At 36.9% G+C, this 15,807-nt stretch overlaps 1 protein-coding gene across 1 annotated transcript; it reads left to right on the top strand.

Moving 5' to 3' along the window:
* The first annotated feature begins 304 nt into the window (after positions 1-304).
* Positions 305-15,253, top strand: LOC139712617 (uncharacterized). The gene is made up of 7 exons (XM_071624428.1): positions 305-394; positions 2,645-2,812; positions 4,491-4,601; positions 8,377-8,424; positions 10,001-10,365; positions 11,314-11,411; positions 14,053-15,253. The coding sequence occupies exons 1-7, from the start codon at positions 305-307 to the stop codon at positions 14,085-14,087; spliced, it is 915 nt and encodes a 304-aa protein (XP_071480529.1). The 3' UTR covers positions 14,088-15,253.
* Positions 15,254-15,807: the final 554 nt, after the last annotated feature.

The following is a 15,807-nucleotide window of genomic DNA, read 5'->3' as shown; positions in this document are numbered from 1 at the left end:
CTGTAGTAACCGAAAAAGCCCTATCACCGGATGTAGCCGCTGCGGGTATAGGTGCGGGGATCACGTGATAACTGGAGAGTGAAGGAAGAACGGAGAGAACGGGTTGAAGTGGATTAGCAGAAGGGAATCAAATCTTAATGAAAATATGAGCAAGATTATTATATATATATATTTATTAATGGTCATATCAATAATGTATTCCTTATATTATGTTGCTGCAAAGCTTCAATCAATAATACACCATGAGGGAGGACCTGACATCTCCCCTGCTGCATCAGGGGCTTACGCCAAGAGTATCTGCACCATGCCAAACCTTCAGAGGTTAAAGCTTTACGATGTCAAGATAGCAGACGATTTCTTTCTTGCCCTCTGTACATCAGCAGCAGGATCGAAGGTATATATATCTTCTTTGCTTCATTTGATTTTCAATGCTTGGTAAACCTTCCTGCAATAAAACACAACACAAAAACAAACAACCAAAAAAAAAAAAACACAAACAGATGATTGAGATACTAAACGATGTTTTCGCCGTGTTGGACTAAAAAGAATAGTCTGTTTCTTTCCATGTTACATAGTCCTAGCAAAGTATTTCATGTTTATAGTTTTCACCTTTATACGTTTATGACAGGTTGATATGGGACACGATCACGTAATGCGAATAAAGTGATAAAGGAATGGAATGAAAACATGTTTTTCCGTCTTCCATCATGAAGATGAATATTCATAACCCCTTTTTGTTAATTATGGTATATATTAGATTGGTTGTTATACTTGTTATTCATTTTGTTTGTTTGTATCTTGTATATGAATTGTACAGCGCATAATTAAAGAAGCATGTGTTTTTGATGCGCTTATGAATGTAGCATTTATTATTGATGACACTAAAGTTGATTCCTTATATAGCGCGTAATGCTGACGTTTGTAAGGGCTTTAATCCCGAAAGAAATGAGGTATAAAGTACCAGCATCATGTACATATGGTATACGAATAGCAACAACAAGAACAACAAAATTAGGATTGAATAAACAGATAAGTTTTCAACAAGGATTTGAACTTGGTCAACACCTTAATTACGAATATGGATAGGGAGTTTTTTCTTGCAAAGAGATGGAGAAATAAAAAAGAAAGAAAGAAAGAAAAAATCATATCGCCGTAGCCGCTGCGGGTATAAGTGCGGGGGCCTCGTGATAACGGGAGACTGGAGGAAGAACGGAGAGAACGGGTTGAAGTGGATGAGGAGAAAGAAATCAATCTTTAAGAAAAGATGGAGCAAGATTATTTCATGTCTTGTAAACAATAAGTAGGATTTTAAAGCTGATACGTTGATGTATGGGGAGTAAATAGGGGGATTGGAGAACTGCATGGAGTAATGTGGTCATATCATTAATGTATTAATTAAATGTTGTTGCTGCAAAGCTTCAATCAATAACACACCTTTGCGGACTTGACATCTCCCCTGCATGTTGTATCAGAGTCCTACCCCAAGACTATCTGCACCATGCCAAACCTTCAGACGTTACACCTATACAAAGTCAAAATGGCAGATTTTTTTTTCTTGCCCTTGTTACATCAGCAGCAGGGGCGAAGGTATCTTCTTTACCTCATTTAGTTTCCAATGCATGGGAAACCTTCCTGTAATTAAAAAAACAAGCAAACAAACAAACACGTGATTGAGATACTAAACGATGTTCTCGCCATTTTGGACTAAAAAGAATAGTATTTTATGTTTATAGTTTTCACCTTTTTATATTTATGACAGGTTGATATAGGACACGATCACGTAATGCAAATGAGATGATGAAGGGATGGAAAGAAAACCCGTTTTTTCCGTTTTCCATAATGAAGATAGATATTCATAACCCTTTTGGTTAATTACTGTATGTATTAGATTGATTGTTATACTTGTTATTCATTTGTTTGTTTATATTTTGTATCTCCATTGTACAGCGCACATAAAACATGCGTTAGCTTTATGAATGTAGCATTTATCATTGATGACACTAAAGTTGATTCCTTAGCGCGTAATACTGATGTTTCTAAGTGCATTAATCCGGAAAAAATGAGGACAGATACAGCATTATGTGTATTAACAGCAACAACAACAACAACAATAATGAAATTAGGATTGAGTAAACAGAGAAGTTTTCAACAATCGGATTTGAACTTGGTCAACAATACCATTACGAATATAGATAGGGAGTTTATTGCAAAGAGATGGGGAAATACTGTAGTAACCGAAAAAGCCCTATCACCGTATATGTAGCCGCTGGAGAGTGAAGGAAGAACGGAGAGAACGGGTTGAAGTGGATGAGCAGAAGGAAATCAAATTGTTAAGAAAATATGAGAAAGGATCATGTCTTGTAAACAATAAGCAGGACTTTAAAGCTGATAAGTTCATCATATCAATAATGCATTCCTTATATTATATTGCTGCAAAGCTTCAATCAATAGAACACTGGGAAGGACCTGACATCTCCCCTGCTGCATCAGAGGATTATTACATATCTTGTAAACAATAAGGAGCTGATACGTTTATGTTTGGGGAGCCATTGAGGGAATAGGAGAACTGGTCAGAGTAATGTGGTCATATCTTTTTGTAATGGTCATATCATTAATTTATTCCTTATATGATGTTGCTGCAAAGCTTCAATCAATAGAACACTGGGTAGGACCTGACATCTCCCCTGCTGCATCAGAGGCTTACGCCAAGAGTATCTGCACCATGCCAAACCTTCAGACGTTAGAGCTTCACCGTGTCGAGATAGCAGACGATTTCTTTCTTGCCCTTGATACATCAGCAGCAGGAGCAAAGGTTTGTTCTTTCTTTGCTTGATTTCCAATGACTGGGAAATATTTCTGCAATATAAAACACATACACACAGAAAAACAAAAGAACAAACACAGGCATGACTGAGATGCAAAACGATGTTTTCGCCCTGTTGGATTATAAAGAATAATTTGTTTCTCTAAATGCATTGCCATATCATATAGTCTTAGGAAAGTACTAGATAAGTAGATACTAGATTAGTAATGACACTGAAGTTGATTCCTTGTATTGTGCGTAATACTGATGTTTTTAAGCGCAATAATCCTTGGGGAAAATGAGGTAATGTACAGCATTATATGCATATTATATAACAACAGCAGCAAAAAAAAAAAATAGAATTGAGTAAACAGATAAGTTTCCAAGAATGATTTGAACTTATGAACACTTACATTACAAATATAGATAGGAAGTTTATTGCAAAGAGGTAGGGAAATAACAGAAAAAAGGCCATATTGCCGTAGACGCTGCGGGTATAGGTGCGGGGACCACGTGATAACTGGAGAGTGGAGAAAGAACGGAGAAAACGGGTTGAAGTTGATGAGCAGAAGGAAATCAAATCTTTAAGAAAAGATGGGCAAGATTATTACATATCTTGTAAACAATAAGGAGGATCTTTTAAAGCTGATACGTTTATGTTTGGGGAGCCATTGAGGGAATAGGAGAACTGGTCAGAGTAATGTGGTCATATCTTTTTGTAATGGTCATATCATTAATTTATTCCTTATATTATTTTGCTGCAAAGCTTCAATCAATAACACACCAGGAGGGACCTGACATCTCCCCTGCTGCATCAGCGTCTTACGCCAAGAGTATCTGCACCATGCCAGAATTATATACTCTTTCATATTTTATAGGAGGTTTCTTATTATCTCAAAAAATAATCATCAAAAAAAGTTTGGAAACCTCTAGACCCATCTCAGCCAAAAGTGTATCACCCACCTCATAGTCTACGCAATGTATCTAAGTCTCAGGGATGAAGGGAAGCTAATGACACTAAAGATGATTGTTTGTTATCACTATTCTCACGACATTTTCTGCATTCGTCCTGCAGCAGCATGAGAGGCAGGGTTGTCTCATTTTTTTTTTTTTTTACTTCAGCTCATTTCTTTCAAACGTTTTTCTAGTTTTCAGAACAGTTGTATCATAGACAATGACGTAATTGGATGAGGTAGCAGGTCATTATTGTGTGTTTGTTTTGTTTTTATTTTTTTTTTGTTTTTTGCCTTAAAAGCCCACTGCCCCCAGAACTAAGTGTTAAAAATTTTCGTACCCTCCTCTTGCAATCTGTAACCAAATATGTGCATTTCTGTCGGAATCAAAAGGATATATTAATCTTTTCCCATAATATCATTTTTCTTCCTCATATATTTCTGCAAAGCTCCAGTCAATTAGCCACTGTGGCGGACGTAACATTTCCCCTGCTTTTTAGAATAAAACATAAAATGAGACGAATATTAAAGACTTATTCAGTTGTACTGGGTTTTTTTTTCTAGTGCAAAGGAAATACCAGAATATGAGTAAAATATAAGGTATCATCTGTGGAATTATCAAGCACCACAAAGTGCCAAATTACTTTTCTATCATGTAATCGAGATTTTACTGGCAGTAACTTCTTACACGATCAGCACTACATCGATCAGTGTCGATTTTGATCCTTAATTAGATCCAGCGAATGGAACTGCTCGGAGCTTCCATGTCGGCTAGTATTCTTCACTCCGTTTTACATCTACCATGTCTGAGTTCCCTTACTGTTCGAGATGCTTATAGGAACAAGGTAAGTTTGAAGAAATTTTACAAGGAAATCGGGTTTGCTTCAGGCCGTGAGATCCATCTGTAGTCCATCTCTCTTAACCTCATCCATCTCTCTTAACCTCATCCATCTCTCTTAACCTCAGTCTCAAAAATTCTTGAAAGGCTTGTTTATAAACGAACTCTTAGATTTCTTGTTAATTGCAATATTCTTTCTAATTTCCAATTTGGATTCAGAAAACAGCATAGCACAACTCACGCATTATTAGCCTTCATTGATAAAGTAGCTCATGCTTTAGATGATGCTTCCCACACCATCGGTGTTTTTCTCGATTTTTCGAAGGCTTTTGATACCATTGACCATCAAATTTTGCATTATAAGTTAAGCCATTACGGTATCCGTGGGAGGGCTTTAGAGTGGTTTAAAGACTATCTCACAAACAGAAAACAATTTGTTTATATAAATGGCTATGAGTCAGGTATGACGTCAACTTCTTGCGGTGTCCCCCAGGGTTCTCTTCTTGGCCCACTTTTATTCATCCTGTACATCAACGATCTCCAAAATTCGTCACAGATTCTTTCTTTTATTTGTTTCGCTGATGATACAAATTTATTTCTATCTCACCGCAATCCCAATACCCTCGTAAGTATAATGAATAATGAATTGAAATCTGTTCAGTCCTGGATTTACGCTAACAAGTTATCATTAAATGTTGATAAAACACATTATATGTTATTTAGCAATTCCTTGCAAGTTATTCCTGATGTTAAGATTAATGATATTAACCTAACCCGAGTAGATAGTACAAAGTTTTTAGGACTTTACATCGATAGTGACCTTTCCTGGAAAACTCACTTTAATTTTTTATGCAAAATTTTGTCACGAAATACAGGAATCCTAAACAAACTGAAACATTTTTTGCCCAACCATATCTTGCAGATTGTATATTCAACCATGATTTCCCCATATCTTAATTATGGAATTCTTGCGTGGGGTAACGCATCTAAATACTTACTGGATTCACTTTTTCTTCTTCAAAAGCGAGCGATCAGAATTATTAACCATGCTGGGTATTTATCTCACACTAACGCCTTATTTCAGAAAAATAAGATCTTAAAACTGATAGATTTGTTTGGTTATAATTTAGGTATTTTTATGTATAAACTTTCCTGAAAAGATCTTCCTGGTGTCTTTTTACAGATGTTCATAAGAAACAATTCTGTCCACCACTATCCAACTCGCCAGAGTGACGCTTATCACCTTCCACGAACTCGAACAGTTTTCGCTAAAAACACAATTATGTATACAGGTCCTAAATATTGGAATGATCTCCCAACAGAGGTTAAAAGCTGCTTGTCCTTATCATCCTTTAAGCGTAAACTCAGACAGCATGTATTGAATAGCTACAACACACAAGTGCACTAAAATTCCTTTTTATTATGCTGATAGCTGCTCTGTTATACTACTCGGTTGTTGCTATGTGAACAGACTCATGCATATACATTTTAGTTGCATGCTCTCTCAAATTCCTTCCCATCGGTGTTTTTCCTTCCACTTCTAGTATTAAAGACCTTGGTCGTGTCGCATAGTTTCCCCTCCTTTCTTTTTTTCCTTTCTTTTATGCATCATTGCAGCTGGCTGGTATATCACATATAGGAATTGCAACTGATTCATGTTCTCCATTTTTTAAATCTTTCCCCGTGTCTATGGAAGCCGGAATGTTTAAACCCTAATAGTACTTAAGTATTCACGTCATTGTCACTCCCATGTCTAAATTGCTATGAGAGCAACTGCTATAGTGTGCAGCATGTGGTTACTTGTTCTCATTTTATCACACACATAAATGCATGTGAGAAGAATCTTCTGAGCCCCGAGTAATAGTCGTTCTCTTTTGTTTATCATTACTTTTGGTCTTAATTGTACCCGTGCTCCTCATCCTGTTCCCCTTACTAGGCTTTTGTTGGGACCTACACTCAACAAGCTTTGCTTTTTAGTAGGTTCCATCGTATTTCTCTTCGCATCCTTTACTTTGATTGAAAATGACACATCGACCGTTATGTATTACTTTTGTATTCCTATTTCTTCATGTATATATCCAAGCTGGACATTCTGTATTTTATTTTGTTATATACCATGTATTTTCCATCGAGAAATACGAAAATAAATTGAAATTGAAATTGAAATTGAAATAGTGAGATATTCGTCGGACCTTTTGTGACTGTAGCTGGACTGGCAATGTTTCTTTTACATGTACATAATTTATTATAGCTTTATGAACAACATTCATTTTCCAAGTACTTCTTCTTCTCTTCTTCTTCTTCTTCTTTCCGTCTGGTACAGTCCGCCGCTGGAGTATTATCGTACCTTATGCTTGTCAAGTGCTGAATGCCCAGTATGCAGTTAAAGATCCTCTACAATTTTGTATGTGCAGCTAAAAACAAAACAGAAACTCATCGGAGCTTTATGAGCTGCAACTTCTTCTTAAAGATTTCGAAGGAGGTGCAGCTACATTTGTACTTCACCTCTACTTCACTGTCTTGTACTTCAACTGTGGAGGAAAATGACTATCCTGCTCACTCTTAAAATAATGTTCTTTTGAATTTTGCTTGAACCAATAGTTTACTGGGTGAAGATGTTCACAACTTAAAAGACGGATTGAATGCTACTAAATCAGTACCAAGACGCGCGTCTAGTCTTGTCTGAGTAATTATACACAATACCCTGGCACTATTGACAGATGCAAGCATATTTGCTGCCCACCATACTTCACTTTCGACGCTGATAGGTGCAACAGAGTATTATCAAATGTAGTTTACTAAGCTAGATTCTGTGATTTTCCCAAGAAGGGACATAGCGAAATAGATTCATACTTAGCCATCGCCAAGAAGGCCACTCACGCTAGTTTGATACAGCAGTGATATTCATAAAATTGTGTGCTTTGTTGTATAATGTAATAGTCTTCACTACTTAAATACTTCAGCGTGGTATTTCAGCATCAGTTTACTTGAAGGTTAGCTGTTTTTTGTAAAAGTGCATGAATTAAAGTGGGGGTCTAAATTAACGTTTATATTATATATGAATGATTGTATCAGATAATGAAATTCAAGTGCCAATGCTAATCCTCATTACCTGATTATGTTATTTTTCCTCATTTTTTTTTTTGGCCTACTAAAATGGTAATGTAAGGAGATGTTCGTCAACCTTCCACCCCACTCGGTAGCTGTTCATACATCTCGTTCTTTTTCCCCTTATTTGCCTCTTCCTTTCCCTGCTCCATCTTCACCTTTTCCCTAAACAAAGTTGTTCCTCAGTCAATCAGGTATTGCAACACTGCAGGGATGCCAAGTTCAAAAAACTTTTATGAGTGAGATTTTCAAGACTCTGCGTCTCGGCGCTCGCGCGCATGCGCGCGCGAACGAGGGGGTTTCCCCCCTCCCACGGTAGGGAGCTTTTTTTTAAATCATTAATAACTCTTAATGATGCGATCTGGTGCATACTTAAGTGATTAATTTTTACTAATTTTGAAAGAGAAAAGGGAAATATACCTTCAATAGTTATTGCTAACTATCACTTTAATTCTTTGAGCTATGCTGCTTATTTTTGGCCCAAATTGCAGACTTCACCCGATGCATATTAAAAATGGGTGCCATGCGTGAGATCGTGAGACACTGTTTATGATATTTTGATTCGCTGGTTGTGATAAAATCAACGTTTATATAGTTTAGCTGACGGTATTTTAATTTGGTTGCTGTTAATGTGAGAACAATATATGATTTTGCTACTTCATTCTGAACTTCAGATTTCCATGTCACGTCTGGGAAGCAACAAGGAAAAAGCTGAAAATGAGGTTTGTTCTAGAATTTTCTCTTTCTCTTCTTCGTAAAAAACAACAACTAGAATCTTGCATGCACTTCTCCAAAACTGGCTTTATCTACGTATATCAATGCTGCTCCCATATGCCTTATCAAAGATCAGGAAAATAGATGTGTTTACCTTTGACTTTCAACAAATATAAATTCTGTGATGAAGGCAATATACTGTCATTAGTGAGGAAGAAAGGAATCATTTCTCTTTTGTGATCACCATCCATATAACGCTGTTGTGCAAAGGGTGAGATGAATATAGAGCAGGAACAGACAGTCATTACAAGGAATTTAATGACAATTACTACCCATTAAATACATACGTAAATATGTGTTTGAAAGTGCTTGTATGTGCACTTCATACAGAAGTATTTATGACGGGAAATGCAGGATGTCTGGATTGTATGAATGTTCCATTTTTAGCTATTCAAGCACAGCGCTGAAAACAAAAGAGTTTGCAAATACATTTATTATCACATTGTAGAATTCTATGTGGATCTGAATGATTTGTTATTCATAGTATTTGAAACATGCATGACATGAGTGCCCATTTCGTGATCATTGCGGATATACTTAAGAAATTCCTCGATAAGGGAATGAGAAAGTCAGGTTGGGAAGGATTGGTAACGCGGTAGCCCCACTTTCATAGCTTATACTTGTCCTACTTTATCTTTTATAAAAATGATAAACAGTGCACTGTTAGGTCTTCCTCCAACGTTTTCTGTGAATCTCATTTAATTTGCAGGTAATTATCAAGGATAGGCAAAAACTATGTAGTCAGTTATTTGTCATACTACACTTTTCCTAGTTACAATGTAAGATTTCAATGATATTGGGCTTCATCTGAAAAATGTTGTTATTGAGCACTTTATGTGTACAGTATCTAGTGAAAAAAGTGGAGTGGGATATAGATATAGCAAGCCAAATAAAGTTCTCTCTTGAATTGAATGTGATATAATTATTAACATATTTGTGTATTTCTTTGTGCGTGTTTACAAGATGCTATAACACCAAAGCATGTCTACTGCATTGATAGATGAGCGACCAAACAGAATAAAGCAGGATTGATAGAGTGAGAAAATAATGATCGATGATGCCTCTCATACAACCTTATCATTATCACGATTCTGAAGATAACTGACATTTTGTATGATATACATGTTTTTTATAGACCGTGATTTGCTTTATGTTCCTATGGCTATTGAAGCACTATGGGTAAAGGTTGTAATTTCTCGTCATTTTTAGTTCGAGGTGTAGACACAAACAGTATAGTACACGTTCACACAGTTAATGGTGACGTAAGATTTATGGGAGCATGCAGTTTTGTTTGCGTGCCAATGCATTGATACGATTCGAATATATAATTAGGCTATGGTTGTATGCAATGCTTACATTGTTTTCTTCACATTTTCTTTGAAATGACAAAATTTACGACTACAAATGTATAAAATTCAGAAGATCGTTCTAACTGTCATCTCATTATGAGACCTGTGACTAAAGCAGCAGTGAGTGCATAAAACGCATCCATTCTTCTCATCTTTTTTCCTTACTTTTCTTCAGAGTGGCTTAGTGAGGAGTCCTATCGTTCATCTTGGTGGAGATGTCAAATCCCTCTCACTTCTCAAACAGCTAAATGTGGTCTCCCTGTGCCCCAATGTGGAGAAGGTCTCTGTTCACATAAAATATGAACCATATGAAAGCTCTTCCTTATACATAGACAATGCGTGGCCGCTCTATTCTCACAACTTGGAGCTCAACCTGCAGGGTGACACATCAGAGTTTGTAAGGAACGGTCATTTACGCCATTCCTTACTCGCACCACGTACAGTAACCAGACTGTCTGTGACGGACGAGTATGTGGGCAATGAAACAGCCAAAGAGTTGATCAGATCTTTGAGCTCCTACCCTCATGTCAAGAATGTATCGTGAGTTTTCATGAAACCTAGTATCTCAAGCTTACTTTCATGCACTTTATTCACTTGACTTCAACCGTAATTACTTTCCATCCCACAGAAGGGTGAAATGAAATACAGAGCATGCATTACGCAAATGATATCAATTTGTCAATTTCCAAGAAATATGTATACATGATATAGCTTTGTTAAAGTTGTATTCCTCAAACCATTTCCATTTGCACAAACCTGCTTCGTTGGATATCACTGGTGTATGATAGATATCAATTCCACTTTTGAAATCAATTTGTCAATTTCCAAGAAATATGTTTACATGATACATGTATAGCTTTGTTAAAGTTGCATTCCTCAAACTATTTCCATCTGCACAAACTTGCTTGGTTGGATACCACTTGTGAATGATAGATATCAATTCCACTTTTAAAATCTGATCTGAAAATTAAACACAAATTTTATATAATCATGCTCCAGAGAATTCTGTGTTACATAATTTTGAATGGAGTATGTCACTTTCTGTGGAGGAACAATCAAGGGAATAGGATGGAAAAAGTAAGAATTCATATTGCGTTCTAACATATCTTTTATGTATTAAAGAAACTACAGAGAAACCACGATGTTGCATGTGTTCCTTTAAAAAATAGAGTTCCTTTAATCAAGGAACATATAGCTGGAAAGGTGTGAACTTTTTTCGTCTTTTGGGGAAGAGATTGGTTTTCGCATTAAAAATAATGTTTTAACAAACAAGAAAGAAAAGAGCATACATGAAAAAAGAGGGATTGCCATTGGATATTGATATAGGTTTGTGATGCATAAATATTGTTACGAAGCAGTTAAACGAGCGCATCAATATTGACTCGCTGGCTACATGTAGATACTGTTTGCTTATCATAAAAACCCAGCATCAAACGGATCAATGTACACATTGCTTTTGTTGTTGTTTCTTTGTTTGTCTTATTTCAGGCTGATCAGGTGTAATACCTCAGTGGATCTTGACCCATTCTGCAGAGAAGTCAACGCAGAAGGGAGGCTTCTCATTTCAGTTGAGCACGGAAAACCAAGTATGCATCCCAGTTAATATGCTAATGTGTATATAAAAAAGGTAATCCAACTTTGGATGGCTACCATTTTATACGTGTCAGCTATGGAGAGCATAATGTTCATTGTGAGGAAAGAGGAATTCTTCCTCTTTCCATTTATACCTAACTATGTTGACAAATGTCATGTATGACGAGCACATGACCTTTACAGCCAATAATGACAAATTGCTCCTTTTCCAAGTTTGAGTGCCACATGAAGAAACAATGCAAGTCTCACTGAATGGATGAGATCTGTCAATGAAAGCTACCAAGTAAACAGGCCTGCCTGTCCGAATGCAGGTTTGTGTTCAGTGTTCCTTCTAACATGTTTTTATTTTTGTGGTCCACAACCTTTAACATGGCCATCTGTCCAATAACGTCGTTACTCCCACTTAGGCCAACCAACACAGTCCATTTTTCTATGTTCATACTCAACTTATACCTTGCAGCACAAACCATGTCTTAAATATGAAGAGAAAAAATGGATAATGAGTTACCCTTTGTGAGAGTGACCAAGTTTTCTACAACGGTGGCCATGTTGGAGGTTATGGACCATAAAAGGTTAGGACAACCCCAAACGCAAATCTGCATTCAAGCAGGCCGGCCTGTTAATTTGGTCACTTTTATTGACAGATCTCATCTATTCATCAATGGGACTTCATTATTCCTTCATGTGACACTCAAACTTGGAAAAGTGCAATTTGTCATTGTTGTCTCTAAAGTTCATGTGACAATCACGCAAGGCATTTGTCAACATAACCAGGTAAGAGGAAGACTTCTTCTTTCTTCACAACCACCACAGCACTCTCGATTAGTGACAATTATGAAATGGGAGCCCTCCAAAGCTGGGTGACTACTTTTTTCTATACGCTCTGTAGATGTAGTATTATACCAAATGCAATTCTGTGCAATCTGTATTTATCATCATCTTCAAACTATTTTTCCCCATCATATCTGCGTCCTTCAGGCAAACTGATTTAGATATTCACAAAACCACTCCCCTAAATGTAAATGTGTATAATGCAGACAATTGAAGATCTGAATATAAGAACGACCCAAGTAAGTGCAATTTTTGGTCAAATTCAGTTTGACATGGGAAATTGAAGCTTATGCATGGATTCATCTTGTGTATGAGTGATAAATCCTAATTACCCCCGGAAGTGCCTAAAATGAATGAGTGAAATCTTATATTAATGTAAGAATGACCCAAGTCCAGGACTTGGGTCATTTTTACATTCATATTTTAGCGCCCTCTCTCATCGCTTCTCTCATCTCATATAGCAGCCTATCCTGTTTATTATGATTCGAAGAACGACCCAAGTTCATCGCATGAAGTGACCTCTCCACAATTAATGTAAATGTTAATTGTCATAATAATATATGTTCTAATTTGTATATACAATGTTGCCTTCCCATCACAGTTGAATAGAATATTATTGGACAAATAGAAAAGATATGATTTTTTTTTTATTTTTAAGTTTACTCGAAATGGCCTTCCCTGAACTTGGGTCGTTCTTATATTCAGATACTCAATTACATGTTTGTGTGTGTGCATTTGTGTACTCGGGCATATAGTAAAAAAAAAAAAAAGCACAAAGTGTTTTAGTCATGACATGTGCCAGCTAAAACTTTGGTCTATCTGAGGATTTGTTTTTTAATGTGTTGTCACAAAAATTCATAGAGAGCTTTATGCAAATGATTTTTTTTTTTCAATGTCACCTGTAACTGCTGAGTAGAAAGTGTCAGTATAGATATTGATAAAGAAGTCAGACTTCAGGATACAATGATTCAGGTGCTTTCATCTAATGTTGATATCGCAGACTAACTATCATCACCATGTAATTCAGTGCTGCATCAGAAAAATACAGGTGCAAGTGGGATATCAAACAAGTTTATTTATGTGTTTGCTTTATGCTGCTATATTCAGTCTAAATTCTAACGTAACCAAGCGAATCCTTGTGTGTGTGTGCGCGAGCCCGCTAGAAATCATTCAGGGCTCACCATCAGGTTTAGGTATGATCTATGAAGCATCCACATAAAGACAATTTGTAAAAATCCCTGAATGACCTCAATAGATCATAGGTTCTCAAAGAAGACTTAATTCTTTCCCCCTGCAGACCATATTTAACATCTCTTTGTATTGTTCGTTTAATAGTATTCAGCTCTTTGGGTTCATCAGACTCTGATTTAACCACAATGCAAACTCTGCTGATAAGATTGCTAGACAAGATGGAGATTGTGGGTGAAATTGTATACAATATTGTGCTCCGATCTCAGATATAATTCACGGTAAGAAATCAGAGATGAAAGACAGCTATACAGTGGCGTATCCAGGCATTACGTAAAGGGGGTGGGGGTTGGGGGCGCAAACATTCTATTTGATGCTACTTCCGGGTTTCATTTCATTTTTCTTCTTTTTATTTCTCCTGTTTTAACAACAAACACAGAGATGGAGCGGGCCAGGTGCGCCCCTTTGGATCCGCCACTGGCTATACAAATTGTATGCAGACTTTTAAGTTTGTTTGTTTGTTTGTTTGTTGTTTTTTATAGACGACGATGTGCATACTGTTATATGTTGGAACACCTCTAATTATTTTCATTTTGCTTGAATACAAACTTTCAGAATATTCTCGGTGGTCGCAGAGGGGGCCGTGGTAATCCAGCTGTGTGAAGGCAGTCAAGCGGTTCATTGTGTCCCCCTTTCTACGGTCAACTGCGTGTGCCCGTGAACAATGGAAATATCGATCGGGTGCGAGGTATGAATAGAGCGTGCGCTGATGAGCTCACAGAATCTTTTGTTCTACACAAAACCAGGTACCTGAATGAGGTGACTGGGGTCAGCGAACCCGTATTTCTAACTGATCTCAGCCTTGATCATTATGTACATGTTCGTACGAGTTTACAGCAGAACAAGCAAAAAACTAAATCAGGAAAAGGTACATAATACTGTAAAACCCCCCCTTTTTTTTAAACAGCAGGAGAACAATTCCTGATAGAATAAACTCTGATCTTTTTATCAAACCCACTTTTCTGAGCATTTTAACACAAAGAAACATGAATTTAGGCCACTGAAGCAGGCACCCTTGTCTTTATTTTGGGAACCTGGTAAACCAGGTTCACGTATATCAGTTGCTCCTACCTGGTAAATCAGACTCTTGCCACGGACATTGCTGTACCGGACAGACGTTCTACAGCTGCTCTAAGTGAACATTAGTAATACACCAGCTAGTGACAATCCTGCATCCGATGTTGGCCAGAATCTTTTATTTCTTTATTGCTTGTGAGTATTATTATATCCTAAGATTTAAAGATATTCTTTGTAATGTATGTGCTATCATTGTGTGTAATCAGTTGTTTTATGGACATTTTCATTGCCCAGTGTGATTGTTCATGTGGTTTTATATGTTTACAGTCAATCATTTGTTGACGATGTGTCTCATGTCGGCAAAAAAAAAAGCAAAGAAAAGCAAAATGTGCTCAAAACAACTTATATGTTGGATGTGATGGTTTGATGTTGAATTATTCAAACCAAGACAAATCAAGACTCTGTGTTCGGCTTTTCTGCAATGGTGTTTGACTTGGTTCCAGGATATTGCCACCGCTGTGCTCTCTTTGAACACAGAAGGAGATTAGACCTCTAACCTATGTAAATTGTCAGAACTCTTGTTATTGTTTCATTCTCCTAGGTGAAAGTATGGTCCTGTTTCATAATGTGTGTTGAGCATGAGAATTGATATAATGGTTACTTGGAATGTGTCAGGGCCGGCGGAACCGGGGACCGGGTAGATGAAGAAACCCGGAAGTAGGAACACTTTTTTTTTTTTGGGGGGGGGGGCGGTTGTGTGTGTGGTTTTTTTTCTTCTTAGCTGATGATTGCCATGGGAACTATTATTATGTTATTGTTGTTTTTTGTGTTTGTGTTTGTGATGTAATGTATTTTGTAAGGCAGCTCAGCACAAGCTCTGCTTTTTTGAGGTTCTGCCTTCCTTGTAAAATAATTTCATGCATGTGATTTCCTACATGAAAAAGATGGAAAATAAAGGTTTCACAAACTTGAAACTTGAACTTGAAACACGGAAGTGACATCAGAAATGATAAACTGTCCCCCCCCCCCCACACACACACACACAGACACGCAAACACTTACAAAAAAAAGAAGAAGAAAAACGTGGCGCTGGCCGTGTACAATTTGTATGTTAATAGTGTCATATGTTTTCGGGGGAAATGATTTCAGACATTCTTGAGACAACTGAGAATTTGATAATCTCACAATTTCCAGTTACATGCAAATGTACAGGGTTTTTTTTTTCTCGTTCTATACATTATTTTCTTTTCTGTTTAGTCACACATTATGGAGGTTTGTTCAGCTTTTTGAAAT

Source organism: Diadema antillarum, unplaced genomic scaffold, assembly GCF_040938485.1.
Source record: "Diadema antillarum isolate AM-2024a unplaced genomic scaffold, OU_Dant_1.0 seq00001829_RagTag, whole genome shotgun sequence".
Taxonomy (NCBI): domain Eukaryota; kingdom Metazoa; phylum Echinodermata; class Echinoidea; order Diadematoida; family Diadematidae; genus Diadema; species Diadema antillarum.
Note: the sequence above shows the minus strand (reverse complement) of the source record. Positions and strands in the feature narration are given on the sequence as shown.